Below are 19,932 nucleotides of genomic sequence, written 5' to 3'. Positions count from 1 at the left end.
TTTTGTTAGGAGCAACAACAGTAAAAAAACAAATTGTCCTGAAGTGATGATTTTAACGTATTAGCAGCAATCAATTATTTTTATCACAAACTTAACTGAGTTTGAAGAGATTGTTTCTTTGACCTGATACAGTAATTGTCTGTGTTGGGTCTGCCCATAAAATAAAAACTGAATCAGAAATTGTGTTAGGTATTATTTGAACCACTTACCATTAAAGTGGTTTTAAATTGGCTGTTACAGAACTCATTCAAAATATATAATAGTCATTGACCTGGTCATAGTATCTGTCCCTACATAAACTAACATCTCCACTAAACCTACTCTTCAACCTTAATGAAGATGGGGCAATCAAAACTGTTCAAGAGTGGTTAGAATCAAGAAGAGCTGGTTTGGTTGGCTTTTCACAAGCTGGAAAGAGGGGGCAGAACTGCCCTGTCTTTTCTATATGCTGTGCCTACATCAGGAGAGAAGTGTTTTTTTAATACCTGGGTCATATGACAATGGAAGCTGTGATAAGCTACTTACTTATATATCCCAGAGTACATCCACCAGAATAAAACATTAAGGGTTTTTTAATACATAAGGAAGAGAACATTCGTCAATCCTCCTTTTGGAAGGAACCTTAAAAACAAGTCAGTCACAGAGTTCAGCTCACAACTGCACAGAGAAGTAAATGGAAAAACAGGATTTGACCTTGAGGTCAACCCCTATGGACTATGACCTGGGGAACCCAGCGTGGTCCTGCCAGACCAAAGCAAGAGACTGCAATTCACAGTGTAAGTTTACTTTACAACCTGGGAAAATAAGAAGTTAGTGAAATAATTATAGTTCCTAGTCCTTTGGACAAAATGAAGGGAAGGGATGATGCAACACCCTGAGCTAGAAGCATAAAAGAAAGAAAAAGTTTCTAATAAAAACCTAGCAGTTAGAGATGCTCCTGACTTTCTAAATATACCCAAGTCTGTGAGTAAGGGGCAACAGAATGGCATATTTAGATCTCTGGTCTACCACGCAAACATTAACCATAAAAGTTCATTTTTACTTGCGAGTTTCTTCACTGAAACCACATCCAGAATTCCCAAGAGTACAAGAGACAAATCAGACTATGATACTGATTACGGAATGAACATACACAGGTCAGAAATAAAAATTTCATTCACACAAAAATATCCTATCTTCAAAGCATGAAGAAAACTACAAAGCATGCTATTAGAGCTAACTTTATTTTGTTAAATGTATTAGGTGATGGGAAACAAAAATGTACCTGAGATAGCTTCCAAAATAAGCAACAATATTTGGGTGTTTACAGTCTTTCATCATAATAATTTCTTGCTGTACAACTGCAAAATCTTCTCCTAGAATAAAAAACAAGCATGTCGAATATTTAGTAGGTAAGTTTCAAAATGTCAATTTGTTTCAAAACATAATAATGTTACTGATGTTATATTTAATTACACTTTCAGTCTTTAGTTAACAAAAAGTACAGTGATTAAAAGTGTGAACTCAGGTCCCAGACTATCTAGATTCAAATACTAACTCTGTCCCTTACTAAGCTGTGTTAATTTGAGCAAGTTACTTGACCTGTGCCAATTTCTTCCTCTGCAAAATGGGGATAAAAATAGTAATAATTTGTCCTAAGACTGTTGGAAAAATTAAATGGGCTAATTTGTGTAAAATGCTTAGAATGGTGCCTGGTACAGAGTAAGTGCTATATAAACATTTGTTATTATTACTATTACACACTGGACATAATCATCATATAATTCCCTAGAAAACATACACAGCTTTTTTCCTTTATTACCAAGTAACATTTAATATAATGACAGCACAAGGAAGTAGTTCTTTTTAAGTTAGGGCAGGAACCCTTATGCACCAAGAGTGTCAAATATACCTCCACAGGCTCTTGGCTGAGAGAGCCACCCTCTAGCAGCACTGGGTTACCAGATGGCCCACATACACAGGCTTCTCCTATATTCAACTGCCTTGTTCCAGCCATATTCGGATGCAGAATGGAATTGTATTTAGCCTGGTCAGACTATTAGCAAATAATCTCCTTCCACTCCCTTCTTGCCCAAATTCTCCAAAATAAGATCTGGCAATCCTATAGCAGTGTTGCATGGTATGGCTCCTGAATGAACACTTGTGATAGAAAGAGAACTGCAGTGAATGCAAATGTGGTGAACCAGGGACCAGGTAGAAGGGACAAATGGTAGTCCTTACATCTACATGAAAGTAGCTTTGCACTACTTTCAGTTTTTAAAAGCTTTATATACTATGAACAGCCTCATTTTCAATGTATATTAGTGGCAAAGTAAGAAACAGATTCCCTAAATTACAGCTCAAACTGTAAGTATGAGGTCATTATGGCAAGCCCTGACATTTCTTGCCTTGGCAGTTTCCTACTGTAAACCTAATTGAGACTTGAAGTAGCCTAGCCATGAACCATTTGAACCCAATGTCAAAACCCACTCTACTGTCCCAGTTACAAGGGAAGAAATTCAAGAGAAAAGGCAGTATGTCAGATTCTTAATTTCTGCGATGAAGTAAATACAAAATCAAAGATCTCCAAAGGGAGAACAGAAAACTTATATGCTTCCAAATTTTCAGAAGAAAATCACTGAACTAGGATTCTCTTCTTACTTTATTCCCCATCATTAAGAATTCCTGATATTCATCATATTAAGAAAAATCCAATTTGCAACAATAAATTAAAAATTTAATTAGAAATAATAAAGCCAAATAAAACAAATACCAAATTTCAGGGACATATTAAATACTTTGAAAGTTCTAAATTTTGCTTTTTCACCTGCCTCTCAATTACGCATTTCCCCAAAGCACTGAAGGGCTTACACGAGATCAAAGTTGATCTAGTTTGATGGTCAGAGGATAACAGCTGTTGTTCTGGTGGTAGTCATTCTACAACCTCAAAGGGAGATAGCTTTAGAATAAAGTTGATCTGTAGAAAGCATTGAGGAGAAACAGGAAAACAGGGGAAGGAAGAAGGCTTGCCTGAGCCACCGCAGCTAGCCTCATCTGACTCTGTAAGCTTCAGATATACCTCCACGTGATCAATAAATTCCCTGTTTGTATTGTTTAAGCTACCCTGAGTTGTGGTTTCTGTTACTCACAACTGTATCACATCTTCTATGGTGATCTTTGCACATATCATAGCCCTTATGACACTGCATCAGTGCATGTCTACGTTCTCACTAGAATATCACATCCTCTGGAACAAGATTATGTCTTAGTCATCTTTGTATCCATAGCAACTAATATGTGATCAATAGAACTGTTGCCTGAATGAATCTGTAATACCACATAATTCCTCTACAAGCTGACACTAAATCAAGAATGCTGCTTTTGGTTTAATTTCAACCATTTATTACCATGTTTTATACAATTAATTGCTTATTTGCTACTCTCATGTTTTACAAAAACCTGTGAATGGCTTTAAGTCTTCAACTACCCTCTTTCCCAGAAACTGGTGTTAACCCAAAGTGCTTCCTTTTTTCTTATCAAGTCATTTCTATGTGCTTAGGAGAATGGCTGAGTTAAATTCAACATTTTTTTGGGGGGGGGGGAAGTAAAAAAAATCCACGATTCGATTTTTAAAGGTAAATGAAAAAGGGTGATTTGGGTAGGAAAAAAAAGAAAACAGAGTTTTAATACAGCAGTAATCCAAAGAAGCCTTACAGTAGATTTAAAGCGCTTTCATCAAAGCTCCAGAGAACTATATTTCAAAGAATAAATTAACAGGCACCCCCATCCCAAATCCTAGCACACTTAATTGGACTGTAGACTGGGATGGTTACACCAGACAATTTCTACAGATTCTTTCCAATTCTGAGAGTCTAGGATTTTATGTAAAATTTTTAGACACTGAAGTAAGGAATATATTTTCCAAAAAAATGGCAGAGAAAGAAAAGGCAAGGAAAAGGGAAAAGGGAAAAGGGAAAAGGGAGAAGGGAGAAGAAAAGGGAAGGAAAGGAAAGGAAAGGAAAGGAAAGGAAAGGAAAAGGAAAGGAAAAGAAAAAAGAAAAGAAAAGAAAAGAAAAGAAAAGAAAAGAAAAGAAAAGAAAACCATAACTGAGAAAAACAGGCAAACCTGTAAGTAGACCGGATCATGAATAAACAGGCAGAAAAACAGAAACTAAGACATGAAAATTTCTCTAAATAAACATGACGCACATTGTGTTCAATAAATGTTAACTATTTGCAGGAGGCTGAATAATGGCCCTAGAAGGGTCCTAATCCTTAAAACTTGTCAATATGACCGTATATGGCAAAAGGGTTTTTACAAGTGTGATGAAATTAAGGATCTTGAGATGGGGAAATTACCCTGAATTCTCTGGATCATCTAAGTGGAATCACAAGTGTCCTTGTAAGAGGGAAGAAGAGGGAGACTTGACTATAAGAAGGCAAGAAGCAAGTTGCTATGCTTTGAAGATGAAGGAAGAGGCCAAGAATTAAGGAGTGCAAGCAAGGAATGTGGCTCTAGAAGCTAGAAAAGGCAAGCAAAGAGATTCTCCCTTAGAGTCTCCAGAGAGAGTGCAGCCCTGTTGACACTTGGCTCTTGACCCAGTGAAACACACTCTGGATTTCAGAATTCCAGAACTCTACGAGAAAAAGGTGTGCTTTTCAAGCCATCAAGTTTGGTAGTAAGTTGTTACAGCAGCCACAGGAAATTAACACATTATTACTATCAACATTATTACTGTGGCAGAGCTGGCTAGCCATTCTCAATCTGTGTTCTCCTTCCGCAGTGTAGAAGTTATTGGTGAGAGACAATCATCTAGTCAAAGATGACACTTCCTTCACAGTGAACACTGATGCGCCTAAGGACTAGTTCTTGCCAATGGAAACTGAGCAAAAGTAATGTGTCCTTGTTGCACGATTTATTTCCCTATCAGCAAACTACATGACACTGTGAGGCCCCAGGAACTGCAAGAAGTCTGGGTCCCTGAGTCACTAAAAGGAAGAAAGTCATCCAACAACTTGAACATCTGCACTGAACTATTATATAAACTTGATTATGTTAAGCCATTCATATGTTCTAGTTTAGTTATTACAGTAGTCAACATTATTCTAAGCTGATAGAATTATTACCATCCATTTATGAAAAATGTTGTCCAAACTGTAGTAGGTGCTTCACAAATGTTTTAGAGTTTTAACAAACTTTTTTTTTTTTAACAAAAAAAGACTCAGTTCTTCCATTTAATAAAGAACAGATACAATGACAGATAACAATGAACCAGATTATAGACATTTCTACTTGGTATACAATGCTTTCCTGTAAACAGCTATATTTAGTCAGACGTGTGAGAACAAACGAGGAGACTTCAATGCCATGGAGGTGGGTCTTTCCCTGAAAACTACAACAAAACACAGAATCCCTAATACCTCCTTGCCTTTTAGATACAAACTGACAATCACTGTATTTCCAAAATTTCATAAAATTCTTTACTTTTTCTTTGACAAAATAATACTTAAGTCAAATATCCAACTAACTGCTTTTTTGGTATGCCTCGTTATTTTCACTGGTGTCAACTGTGTATGTTTTATAAAGTACATTAACACAAGCATTTTGAATTAATAAACTACTTATTTTATAAAACTGTAATAAGAATTCAGTAATATAATTATACAAATATTGTTGTTCAGATAAATATTGTGAAACTGTCAAAACGGAACTATTTCACTTAGCATAATACTCTCCAGTTCCATCCACGTTGCTACAAATGGCCAGATTTCATTCTTTCTCATTGCCAAGTAGTATTCCATTGTATATATAAACCACATCTTCTTTATCCATTTGAAGGTTGATGGGGGGTGGGGGAAAGAGGAAAGTGGGTGATGGGCATCGAGGAGGGCACCTGCTGGGATGAGCAGTGGGTGTTGTATGGAAACCAATTTGACAATAAGTTATATTAAAAATAAATAAATAAAACAAAATAAATAAATGCAAAAAAAATAAAACATGAAAAAAATGGAACTATTGGTTAAGAGGTAGCAATGTCATTTGGTCTGTGTAACAGCTTATGGATCTAATTCCATCCAAGTCGTTGTATGAAGGCAGTTGACATGTCCCTTCACACTAAACGGAAGTACAGTTTATCTGAAAATCAAACCAGGAAAATTTAAGGATTATCTTGCATTGGGAAGTGAACCAAGAGACAAGTATGTTCGTGTCTTCAAAGAACCAAGTCTTAGTCTATCTGTAAACTGTGTATTCTATTTCCCTAGTTCTGCTCCCTGTGAAGTAAACACAAGTTTACAAGGCATCCTCAATTTCCCTTGGTGTTCTTATTTTGTTTCCTGTATCCTATTTTGTTTCTTTGTTTTCTTATTTTCCTTCAGTCATCTTTATGTCTTTCTTCTAAGTGTTTGACATCTTCACAATCCTAGTAAGTTGTGATGGTTTTCCAGAAATGTCTTGACAAGTGTCATTGTAATAAAATAATTCTCTGCATTATCAACAGTTATTTAACACAGCAAGTTAGAATTTAAAATATTTTTATCATTTTTTTAAGATTTTTAAAAACAAGTTTCCTCAACTTGTTATAGATACGATTTACCTTCTACTGTAGAACTCTGTAATGAGGTGTTTGTGTGTGTGTATATATGTACATATAGGCACATATATGTATGTATATACATACATACACGTACATATATATGTATTTGTGAAATTATATATATAAATATATATATATAAATCAATATATCGTTTGTAAAAATACCTAACACTTTACAGTTGGATAAAGATGAGTAGTTTTCTTTTTTGTTTTTTTTTTAAGGGGGAGAGGGGCAGAGAGGCGGGGGGGGGGGGGGAGAGAATCTTAAGCAGGCTCCACGCTCAGTCTGGAGCCCGATGTAGGTAGGGCTCAACCCCATGACCCTGTGATCATGACCTGAGCCCAAATCAACAGATGCTCAACTGACTGAGCCACCCAGGTGCCCCCAGTTATTCTCTTTAGATGGTGTTTCTTGAGAATACATTCAACAACCACCATACACTGAGCAGCAAATATGATACAAGTGAGAATGTGCTTAGAAACTATAGGTAGAGTTCCAGAAATGAACAATACTTTCCTTGACTTTAAGAAACTTACAGGGGACATGAAATCTGTACTATAATAACTATAACAGTTTAAACTCAAACCTTAAGTAATTCCTTTATTTCTATAACATCAAATCTATACTTTGCTATTGGACTCACCATGTTTAGCACAGTGTCATAATTAGGGATATGTACTTTGGAATCAAAATATTGATTTATGAAACCTGATTTCACAGCTTTCTGGCTGTATGATCTTGGGCAAACTCATTCATATTCTTTTTCTGAATTCAGGTTCCTCATAAAATGGAGATAACAGTGTCTCCCTCTAATTCTCTTATTGGAAGGATTAGATGAAAGAATACTTCAATGCTTAGAACAAGGCTTCACAAATGTTCGTTACTATTATCTCCCAGTATGATTTGTTGTTTGTAATTTTACATTATTTCTCCTACTATTCTCCCCCTTCACTCGGCTTCAGCCACACTGTCTTCCTTGCTTTTCTCCCTGAATAGCATAAACGAGCTCCTGACTCTCAGCCTTTACACTTTCTATTCAGACTACCTAAAGTGCTCTCTTAACCCAGATGGCTTGCTTCCTCACTTCTTTCAAGGCTCTACTCATCTGTTGCCTTCAAGGTGAGACCTTCTCTGATACCCCTATACAAAATAGCAACCCACAATCACAACTCTACAACTGCTCTTACAGTACATTACTGCCCTTAGTTTTCTCTGTAGCACTTGCCATATCTAACATACTGTATGTCTACTTAGTCACTGTGTCTCCTAACACATAATAGGGGCACTGAATCTGAATGAGTCAATGAATTATTCTAGAAGTACTAAGAAACTGAAATCCACAACAGAAAAAAGTAGGTGGATAAATAGTAAAAATACAAAATTCTCATTATTAGTATATATGATATGTTCCCAGAAAGCAAGCAAATACAAATCAACTGAAAAAACAACCAGAAACAATTTTTTAAAATGCTTAAATTAACAAATTAGAATACATCAAATCAAATTATATATCTAAGGATAAGCTTCAAAATGTGTAGGCCATAAATAAAGTATTTTGGGAGATAAAAGATCTAAACAAATGGAAAGATGGGGTGCCTGGGTGGCTCGGTCAATTAAGTGTCTGACTCCTTATTTTGGCGCAGGCCATGATCTCACGGTTCATGGGTTCAAGCCCTGTGTCAGGCTCAGCGCTGCCAGCCTGGAGCCTGCTTGGGATTCTCTATCTGCTCCCCCTACCGGCCTCAAAATAAATAAACATTTTTAAAAAATGGAAAGACACTTCACTTTTGAAGAGAAGACTTTATTATAGTAAAGATGGCAACTGTCTATTGAATTAATCCCTGAATTAATGTAATACACCAACCAAAATACCAACCAAATCTCTTTTTGAACATAAAAAAATTTAAAATTATATTCATCAGAAAAGAAAAACATGGGAGAACCATTTTGTAATTGGTATTACTTTAAAATAAGTAGCTCTTATTTAAGAATGGATATGTCCAGAAGAATTCTCACCTTTTTTTTTGATTCTTTGTCTACCCTGGATCATGTTAAATGTCTTCTGCCAGAGTGGTAAGGAAAAGAAATAAAAAGCATCCAAATTGGAAAGGAGCAAGTAAAACTATCTCTGTTTGCAGATGACATGATCTTATAAGTAAAAAACCCTAAAGACTCCAAAAAACAGACAACTATAAGCATTAAAAAATTCAGCAACATTGCAGAATATAAAATTAACATACAAAAATCAGTTGTGTCTACATACTGGAGCAATAAATAATCCAAAAAGAAAATCAAGAAAAACCTCAATTACAATCTCATCAAAAAGAATAAAATAGTTAGAAATAAACTTAACCAATGAGGTGTAAGGCTTGTATACTAAAAACTAAAGGCATAAATAAAGTCCATATTATAGACTGGAAGACTTTATATTGTTAAAGTGTCCATACTAGCCAAAGTGATCTACAGATTCAACGCAATCCTTATAGAAATCCAGTGGCTTTTGTTTTGTTTAGTTTTGCAAAATAGAAAAACGCAACCCTAAAAGTCATATGAAACAACCACAAAGGATCCTGAATATCCAAAACAATCATGAGAAAAAAGAACCAAGCTGGAGACCTCACATTTCTTGATTTCAAACATGCTACAAAGCTATAGTAATTAAAATAGGGCAGTACTGGCATAAACACAAACATATAGACCAATGGAACAGAACAGACAGCCCAGAAATAAACCCACACATGTATGGTCAACTGATTTTCCACAAGGGCATGACGACTACTGAATGGGAATAGAATAATCTCTCCAATAAATGGCGCTGGAAAAAGTGGATATCCACATGCAGAAAAATGAAATTGGACCCTTATCTTACACCATACACAAAAAGCAACTCAAAATGGATTAAAGACTTAAACTCAAGACCTGAAAATGTAAAACTTCTACAAGAAAACATTGGGGGAAAACTTCATAACACTGGTCTTGGCAACGATTTCTTGGATATGACACAAAAAGAACAAGCAACAAAGGCAAAAATAGACAAGTGGGACTACATCAAACTAAAAAACTTCTCGCACAGCAAAGAAAACAATCAACAGAGTGAAAATGCAAACTACAGAGTGGGAGAAAATATTTGTAAGCCAGGTATCTGATAAGGGGTTAATATCCATAATACATATGGAACTCCCATAACTGAAAAGCAAAACATTCCAAAAAACCAAAACACCCTGATTAAAAAATGGGCAAAGGACTTGAATAGATATTTCTCTAAAAAATATGTACAAATGGCCCACAGATACATGAAAAATGCTCAACACCATTAAGCATCAAGGAAATGCAAATCAAAGCCACAATGAGATATCAACTCACAGCTGTTGGGATGGCCATTATCGAAAGAGAAAGAGAAAGCGAGAAAGAGAAGGAAAGAGAAACAGAAAGAAGTAAAAAGAAAAAAAGAAAAAGAGAAAAGAAAGACGGGGAGGGAGAAAAGAAAAGGAAAAAGAAAACAAAGGAAAGAAAGGTTGGTGAGAATGTAGAGAAATCTGAACACTTGTAAACTGTTGATAGGAATGTAAAATGATGCAGCTGCTACGGAAAACAGGAAACCGGTTCCTCACAAAAGGAAAAAAACAGAGCTACCATATGATCCAGCAATACAACTTCTGGGTATTTACTTAGTTATTTGTATTTATTTTTCTTAGAGAGAGTGAGCATGAGTAGGGTAGAGGAGAGGGAGAGAGAAAGAGAATTTTAAGCAGGCTCCACGCTCAGCATGGAGCCCAATATGGGGCTCGATTGCACAACTCTGGGATCATGAGCCGAGCCAAAATCAAGAGTTAAGACACTCCACCAACTGAGCTGTCCAGGCACCCCAACAGGTATAGAGTTTTAATCATGCAAGATGAAAACGTTCTAGAGATCTGCTGTACAACATTGTGCTTATAGTTAATGCTGTACTATACACTTAAAAATTTGTTAAGAAGCTAAATCTGTGGGTTTTTTTGTTTGGTTTGGTATTTTTTAACCACATGCATGCACACACATGCACACACAATGTTCTATGGCCAGAAAGAAAATTTAAACTTAGATTATGGGAAAGAAGTATGATTTCCCATGTCCATCTTATGGGTACTTCACTCATAAACACTCCTGCTTCCATTCTATTTTAAACACAGAGAGAGGTGCCTGGGTGGCTTAGTTGGTTAAGCGTCCGACTTCAGCTCAGGTCATGATCTCATGGTTAGTGAGTTCGAGCCTCGCCCTGGGCTCTGTGCTGATGGCTCAGAGCCTGGATTCGGATTCTGTGTCTCCCTCTTTCTCTGCCCCTCCCCTGCTTGCGCTCTTTCTCTCTCACTCTCTTAAATATAAACAAACATTAAAAAAGAATTGTTAAACACAGAGAAATGGCAATGTCCATCCATGCTACATGTATTTTATAAACCAGTTTTGAGTTGCCTTTTAATTTGATTTATGGTACCATTCAAAATACATAATTTATAAAACTCCATTTCATATTATAGAAATAATAAATGGAATTAATAGTATTTCAGTAATCTATGGCTCTCTTCTCAGAACTGTTATTCTCTTAAACAAGCTGTCAACTACTGTCCCAAACCATCAGGGTACCAGGAAATACTGAAATACAATTACTATCTTAAACTACCATGAAATCTAATGGCTAATTTTAAAGGGATAAGAAAATGACTTTAAGTAATTACAATATAAAATTGTAAAATATTTTTTGCAAACCACAGAACTAGTACCCAATTCTTAGTTTTGGGGAGAATACTCAAATTACAAATTAAAACCACACAGAAATATAAAGGAAGTATCTAATAGTTCCAAGGATTTCTAGATATTCCAATATAAATGAAAAAATGAATTATGATAGCAGTATTGGTATTTTTAAGGATTGCAAATAAGAAAATGACTCTTCAAATAGATGATCTAATGAAAATAACTTATAGTTTATTTTTTGTTTGGCCATCTTTTAATAAGTGTTTATGATTAACAATGTTTAAAGTAAGTATCACTTACATTTGCATAAATGGTTACAAATCAACTCTGAACTTGAGTTCATGGGTTCAAGAAATTTCCTTGCTGAAACTAAACAGTGGAAGATTAAAATATCCTGACTGGTGTACCAGAACAGTTTCCATCATCATTCCATGATTAGGTATATTTGGTTTAAAGAAAACAGGATTCCCACTCCTAGGGGAAAGAAAACAAAAACAAAAACTCCTAATACAGCGTTTCTCCATCTTGTTTTCCTAATGGCCTTTCCCGATGAAATTTTAATGCCACAGATATTCTATATGTGTGTGTGTGTGTGTGTATCTGCACTGTATACATAAAAAGAGTAAAAAAAATTTTCACACCCAAAGAACGAAATTCTACCCATTTCATTTCAAATAAGTATTTGAGAAAACATTCCCCAATGTGAACGGATGGTCTCCAGGTAGTGAGGTTAGACTGACTGAACCAGAAATTCCTAACTAACCTTCTAGGTCTCCTTTTCTCTTACCTGGATCCAGCTCTTCTTTTGAGAGCCCAGTTTATCAACATAGCTCTAATGGAAGATTCAAAATAAAGGAGGTACCCATAACTCAGTAGTGAATTCCCAGTACCAGTCCTCTGGATTATATCCCTACTACTTTATTAAAAATTACAGCGGCATACCTAGAATTTCTTTATGTAAAGTAGGTTTGTAGCAGGCTTGAAAGCTGGAGTAAGAACAAAAAGGAAACACAAATCATGGTACAGATTTTAAACCAAGCAAAGAATATAATGGGCAATAATTTTTCTATCTTTACCATGCTTACAACAAGAACCACACTTTACTGTTTAGGGATAGTTCTAAAACTTCGAGCTCTCTAGTGTTCTGGTTCTCTCTCACAAGGCTTGGTTTAAAATACAATTTTCTATGGCTCCTGATCCGGAGGCTATGTAGGCATAAGTCACAGCTGAATAAAACTTAAGAAAGTATCAGTTCCCAAAATAAAAACAGTACAGCAAAACTATTCTCCCCATAACCTCAATTTGGACATACACTGTACCTCTTTCCTTTTCCGTAGTAGCCTATCAGTCATGTTTCAGTCCTGTTCCCCCTTCCGCCCTAAAATCTCATGCAGTCATCCCTGCCTTTCATGCTACTCAACTGTGGATGTTGTAAGAATAACAGGTCTTCTTACTCCCAGGATCTCTCTTCTCACTCTGTCCTATGTACACTGTGCTACTAACCTGTAAAAAAAAAAAAATCTCACAGTCTGCAGGGTAAAGTCTAAATCTTTCAGCTACTATTTACCATTCTCCATAAACTATCATCAATCTGCTTTCTACATCTTATTTCCCACCAAACCCAAACAGAGCAGGCCGGGTATGTCAATACCATCTCTGCTTTCACAGTATCCTCATATGAAATACCCCTATTCTCCTATAGCTAGCAAAATCCTAGCCAGCCTTGGAGGCTCAGCTGAACTGTTCCTTTCCTAATTATACCAAGTGAAATGAACCTTACAACCTCTACGGAACCCATCAAATGAATCAGGATATATGTCCTATTTGTGTCCTTTCACAGAGCATCTTGCCTAGATACGCCCCATCTAGAGTATTTCACAGAGTAAACGACTAGTCAAAGCCAGCTATTCATTGACGTGGGAATCGATTGTTTCTAGTCACAGTCCGCCCATTCCTTACTGTCAGCACAATTCAAATACACACATACCTGGCTCAATCCCTGTAGTTAGGTTGCTACAAAAACACTCTCTAGTTCATTTTCACATTGGGTAACAAGCTCTATGAAGGCAGGAACCCTGTCTTTGTATCTTCTATCCTAACTAAATTGAGTGCTAAATATTCATGCAGCTAAATCCACTGAACAGACACACAGGATTGGAAATGAGGAAGAAATGGCAGCTATATTAAACAAAAAGTCCTTTGTTATTTGTGTTTTAACTTTGAGCATTATGACCCTTCAATTGTTAAATACAGAATCTGTCTAGTATAGTCAGCCTCAAGCCCATAACATGCCTTTCATATATTAAAGAATGGTTAAGCAACCCATGATTAATCTTTGAAAATTATCATAAATGATGTAACAAAGATTCTCTTCACGATGGCAATAAGCACAGTGCAACACTGAATAAACAACAGGTGGTAAGGGATCTACTACTAACGCACTCCAGGGACACAGAAAAGGAGCCAGATAAATCATTTCCCTGGTGCCTTCTACTCTATGATGAAAATAAAGAGGAGAAAGCACCTCTCCTACCTCTCAGGACAGAAAAAAACTAATGTCAAAAGCAGACAGGAAAGAAAACTTATAAAATACAACTTTGGAGAACCATGAAGAAATAGTAGAGTGAGGTCTTTCCGGTACCTTTCGCACTTTCAGAATTTTGCTCTACAATTTAATAAAGGTTGCTCTCAATGAAAACAAAACATAATACCCTATTTTTCTTACTGCAAATTACCCTGCACATCAACCTCTATACTTTTCACTATGTTGGAAAAGGAACGAATTTCCCCATGTAGAAGAAATGAGCTTCTCCCATGAGTTGCTACCTAATTAATCAGTATTCTCTGCATTTACGTTCTACTTTAAAAAATAGTAGAATCGTGGTGCTGCAAGCAATACCACAAATGAGTAATTATGAGGAACTGTAATTAAATCCTGTATTTTAGTGTGGAAAACTAAACAGTGGGCCAAGAATCAGAGGAATCAGATCCACAAATAAAACGTGTGAGTTTGGGGGGATTATAAATGCGGTGCCTACTTTTTCACAACAGGAAATATAAGAGCCAGGCTTAAGCAATTGTTCAAATAGTGCTTCCCATCACCACCTATTCTTTATGACAAAAATTTTGAAAGCTGTGCAACATCTGATAACCATTGAGAAAGAAGACCTAAAAAGTTCCTTACGGCTCTAACAATGACTTTAAAACACACAAAGGAAAAAAAAAAAGACTCAAGAGACCCACAATGACACCTTATAAGAACTGCAAGGTGATTTCTATTCTACTAGCAAGCTCTGCAATGAGCTCTCATCTTGATCCAATTTTAGTTTTCTTTTCAAATCAGTCTCCAAGAGTCAGCAGTGTGCTAGTCCGATCAGGTTAAAGACCACAGGAACAAACCTGGAGCCTGATGCATTGCAATGAGGAAGACTGCACAGCAGAGGAATCCTGAGCCATCTCACAAAACAGAGGAAAGGTAACAGTTATGAGATTTGGGGAGGAGTGAAGTTTAGGTGAAATTTAAACTAAGCAGTGCTGTGACAGGCTTAGAGCAAAGCAGAGCGGTATGTAAAACGGGTCCACGTCAGGACTGGACTGCAAAGAGAACCCAATGTCCTCTTTCCTTAGCAACTGTGTGGATGTTGTATCCAGAAACCCCTTATCTGAAGCTGTGTAACTCAGCTGTAGCTCAAGATTGCTTCTCATATCAAAATGACTTAAGATTCTCCAGACAAGAGGGGGATATTTTACTCTTACAGATATAATTACATACAGCCAAGTTTCTGACAGTCTATGATTTTCAAGAACAAAGTTTCTTGGTATATAAGCAAGCCATCGTCACTCAAAGGGCTTATCACGACACTTTCCAACTGCATTATTCTTGGGAGAAACATTGTGTAAGGCTTTCTGTGTGTAATTCCAGCCTGACAAACAGCCGGGAAATTTTTACTTTCTCCATTAGTTACTTGACATTCCCGTCTCCATTTTGTGTCAGAGCGTGAAAAACTTGCTAATTAAACTGTTTACATTATGCTCTTTAGAAGGCAGAGTTTACTTGCTGGTTTATCTTTTTTTTTTTTTTTAATATGAAATTTATTGTCAAATTGGTTTCCATACAACACCCAGTGCTCATCCCAACAGGTGCCCTCCTCAATGCCCATTACCCACCGTTTCCTCCCTCCCACCCGCTGGTTTATCTCTTTTTTTTGTATATTATTCATTAATTTCTCCACAAAAGATGCCCAATTTGGGCAGATTTACAGGTTTTGAAGAAACATTTATATCTTACCCAGTGAAGTTCACTATTCCTTTAAAGTGCAGAGAAATCACTTAGCTGGGTAAGTGGTGGCTCTACCAACAAAGGCTTTCATGTACTAGCTCTAGGTTAAGTAAACATCCAGCTGAACTTGATACTACAGTTTCCACACCACTGCCAACTCCTGAGAGCAGGGAGAGGGCAGGTTCTGGGTCCCACTGCCAGGGTGCAAATCCAAGATCCACTCTATTCAGGCAAGCATTTTAAACTTTCAGTGCCATCTGTTTCCTTATCTATAAAAAACAGGGATAATAATACAATGATTAAATCAGTCAACAACCAAAGCATTCGGACGGAGCCTGGCACAAAGTCTGTAAACATTAGCTATTTACTGGCAAAAAAACAAAAAAGAATCCTGGTTTAAACCGACCTATCTCTAAGAAATCTCTAAAGTATCTTCTGTCCAGTCTCCTAATCTTCCTCATTAATTTGATTTATCCAATAAATATTTACTGAGTCTTTAATAGGTGCCAGGCAACTTACCAGACACTGGGAATCTTATGTTAAAGAAAATGAATATGAAGTTTGCCTTCACAGAAATTATAGTCTTGTGAAGACTTCAGGACAACCACATTCTTACCAACAGTTCTTTCAACTTTTTTCTACTAAAAATAGACGCTTCAGGTGCCTGGGTGGCTCAGTAGGTTGAACATCTGACCCTTGAGTTTGGCTCAGGTCATGGAATTGAGCCCCATATCGGGCTCTGCACTGAGTGTAGAGCCTGCTTGAGATTCTCTTTCTTCCCCCCACACTGCCCCTCTCCCGTGCTTGCACGCTCTCTCTCTAAAATTAAAAAAAAAAAAAGAAAGAAAAAACAACAACACACACTCTTGTTGCTGAGGAAAAGATATCATCTCAAAGAATTGCTATCACTATAGACAGTTCCTTTAGAACAAGGCCCATGTCTTGGTGCTGATAACTCTAGTGCCTAACTATAAAGGGTCTTAACAATGTAAGAGTCAACAAATATTTTGTGGCATTTCCCTAATTCTTGGTTCTATAATTCATTTTTTTTCCAAATTGAATTTTACCGGTAATGTATACATTTAATGCGTCTTTCTCCCTCATCATCTACACACACACACACACACACACACACACACACACACACGCACGCACAGCAAAAAAAGCTATTATAAATCAGCAGCACATCTTACAACTAGGGTGACCAAGGACTGAAGGACTCTTAAGGACTCCCTGGAACATGGCACTTTCAGTACTAAAAGTGGAAAAAATCTCATGCAAGATGAGATAAACTGGTCATCAACTTACAGCTGATGGTTTTGGAAAAGTACAGTAAGTACAACTGCATACAAAAAAATGAAACAAAAAACAAAGGCTAACCAAAATTTCACAACTTCACAAGTTCTGACCACATAAACTAAAGAACCTCAACATCAACCCTTCCTCCTGAGCCTCCCTGCTTGGTCCCCTTCCTCCTGCTTCCTAGCAAGTTGTTGGTTAAGGGGCTTAGGCTACTTTAGACTAAGGAGGTTTCCAAGGGACAGCACTGTTAATTACTTTTCTTCCCCCACTCTATTTTTGTTCCCAACTCATACCACACCTTCTTTTCGCAGATATCTTATCACTCCTTAAGGAGACTTCTTTCTCAATTCCAAATATCATCTTTAATCTTTCTTACTCTTGCATTTTCTTCAACCTTTTCCTAGTTGCCACCTTTTCTCTTTGCTAAGTGAAAAAACTAGCTGCCTTAGCAGTCTAACTAGTATAATTAGTTACATACCTGTAATCAGTAAGAGCCCAAGATTCTATTTTTAGCTGTTTCTAAATTTAAGTATTAATACAGCAATAAGCATTATGTTCTAGTAATTATTAATACTACGAGTACCATCTTTGTAACAGTTTTAATGAGATATAATTCACCCAAATGAAGCGTACAATTCAATGGTTTTTAATATACTTCCAGGACTGTATGACCACCATCACAATCGATGTTAGAACCTTTTCAATCTCCTTGGCAGCCACTCCCCATTCCCATCATTCCTCCCCCAGCCCTAGGGAACTAATCTGCTTATACAAATTTGCCATGATAGACATTTCATATAAATGGAATCATACCATTTGTGGTCCTTTGTGACTAATTTCTTTCCATTGCATAAAGTTTTCAAACATTCATCCATACTGTCCATGTATCAATACTTCATTCCCTTTTTTTCCATTGTGGATACACCACATTTTATTTATCCATTCATCAGTTGATAGATATTTAGGTTGTTTCTACTTTATTACCATTATGAATAATGCTGCTCTGAATATTCATGTACAGGTTCGTGTGTAAATGTAGGTTGTTATTTATTTTATGTACATACCTAGTAGTGGAAAAACTAGAACATATGTAACTCACTGTCTAACAATTTTGGGGAGCTGCCAAACTATTTTCCAAAGTGGCTGCACCATTTTACATTACCACCAGCAATGTATGAGAGTTTCAATTACTCCATGATCTTACCAACACTGTTACTTTTTTTATTACAGCCATCCTTATGGGTATAAAGTGGTATCTCAAAATTTTGCATTTTCATAATAGCTAATGCTGTTGAGCATCTTTTGAGCACATGCCTACTGGCCCTTTGTAAATTCTTTTTTGAAGAAGTGTCTACTTGAATCCTTTGCCTGTTTTAAAAAAAAATTTTTTTAACATTTATTAATTTTGAGAGAGAGAGAGAGCGAGCATAAGCAGGGGAGGGGCAGAGAGAGAGGGAGACACAGAACTCGAAGCAGGCTCCAGGCTCCATGCTGTCTGCACAGAGTCCAACACAGGGCTCGAACTCATGAGCCATGAAATCATGATCTGAGTCGAAGTCGGATGCTTGACCAACTGAGCCATCCAGGTGCCCCTACTTTGCCTGTTTTTAAATTGGGTTGTCTCTTTTTTTTAATTGAGTTCAAAGAGCTCTTTATATATTCTAGATCCAGTCCCTTTAATTTACAAACATTTTCTCTCATTCTGCACACACTGTCTTTTCACTTTGTTAATTAATGGTCATTTTCCAGAACAAAAGTTCTTAATTTTGATATAAATCTAATTTATATAGTTCTTCTTTTATCACTTTTGGTGTCATATCTAAGAAAGCACTGCCTAACCTAAGGTTGCAAAAATTTATTCCTAGGTTTTCTTCTAAAAGTTTTATAGTTTTAACTCTCACATTTAGTTATGTGATCCATTTTGCATTAATCTCTGTATGGTGTGAGGTTGGAGTCCCAAATTCATTTTTAGCATCACTTATCTAAAAAACTATTCTTTTCCCCACTGACTTGTCTTGGTAACATTCTCAAAAATCATGATCATAAATACAAGGATTAAATTCTGGATGCTTAATTCTACTGCACTGATCTACATGTCGATTCTTATGTCAATACTACACTGTCTTGATTACTGCATCTTTGTAATAACTTCTAAAATGGAGCAGTGCAAGCCCTTCAACTTTGTTCTTTTTTTCAAGACTATTTTAGCAATTCTGGGCCCCTTGCATTTCCATATGAATTTTAGGGTCAGCTTGTCAATTTCTGCCAAAAAGCAAGTTGGGATTTCAACAGAAATTGTGTTGACTCTGTATATCAATTTCAGGAGTAATGCCACCTCAACAATATTAAGTCTTCCATCTATAAATATGGTATGTCCTTCCACTTATTTAGATCTTCTTTGTCCAATGTTTTATAGTTTTCAATGCACAAGTCTTCCATTTCTTTTGTTAAACTTATACATAAATATTTTAACCTTAGTTTCTAAGTATTTAATCTTAATTTGATGCTATTGTAACTAGATTTTCTCACTTTCATGTTCAGAATGTAACTGCCTGTGTATAGAAATAAAATTTTGCATATTGATCTTGTACCATGCAAACTTACTGACTCTGTTTTCAGTTTTAATAGTATATTAGTGGATTGATTCCTTAGGATTTTCTAGATACAAGATCATATCACCTGGAAATACAGATAATTTTACTTCTTTGTTTCCAATATGGATGCCTCTTATTTCTTTTTCTTGTTTAACTGTCCTAGGAAGATCTACAATGATGTATATATAGTTATGGTGAAAATGTACTTCTTGTCTTGTCCTTGATATTACAGGAAAGACATCTTTGCCTTTCATCAAAGACAAAGTATGGTTGCTAACCTTGGGTGTTGTATATATGCACTTTATCAGGTTGAGGAAATTCCTTTCTATTCTTACTTTGTTCAGTTTCTTTTTTTCATCATGAAAAGGTTCTGGATTTTGTCAATTGCCTCTTTGGCATTGTTGAAATGATTTTTGTTCTTATTCTAATAATATGGTGTATTACGTTTTC

The 19,932-nt window shown here is 36.3% G+C and overlaps 1 protein-coding gene across 3 annotated transcripts in view; it reads right to left on the bottom strand.

Annotated features, from left to right (window-relative positions):
- The window catches only part of MAP4K3 (mitogen-activated protein kinase kinase kinase kinase 3), a 204,989-nt gene that overhangs the window by 98,232 nt on the left and 86,825 nt on the right, over positions 1-19,932 (bottom strand). For 2 of the 3 annotated variants that reach the window (XM_047851984.1, XM_047851986.1), the window contains exon 3: positions 1,265-1,355. The exons of the other annotated variant lie outside the window; for it this stretch is intronic. In XM_047851984.1, coding sequence (XP_047707940.1) covers positions 1,265-1,355 — 91 coding nt within the window. The remainder of the gene's footprint in view (positions 1-1,264; positions 1,356-19,932) is intronic. 3 annotated transcript variants of the gene reach the window in all.

This window comes from Prionailurus viverrinus, chromosome A3, assembly GCF_022837055.1.
Source record: "Prionailurus viverrinus isolate Anna chromosome A3, UM_Priviv_1.0, whole genome shotgun sequence".
Lineage (NCBI taxonomy): Eukaryota > Metazoa > Chordata > Mammalia > Carnivora > Felidae > Prionailurus > Prionailurus viverrinus.
The sequence above is the reverse complement of the archived record's forward strand: the minus strand, read 5'-3'. Positions and strand labels throughout refer to the sequence as shown.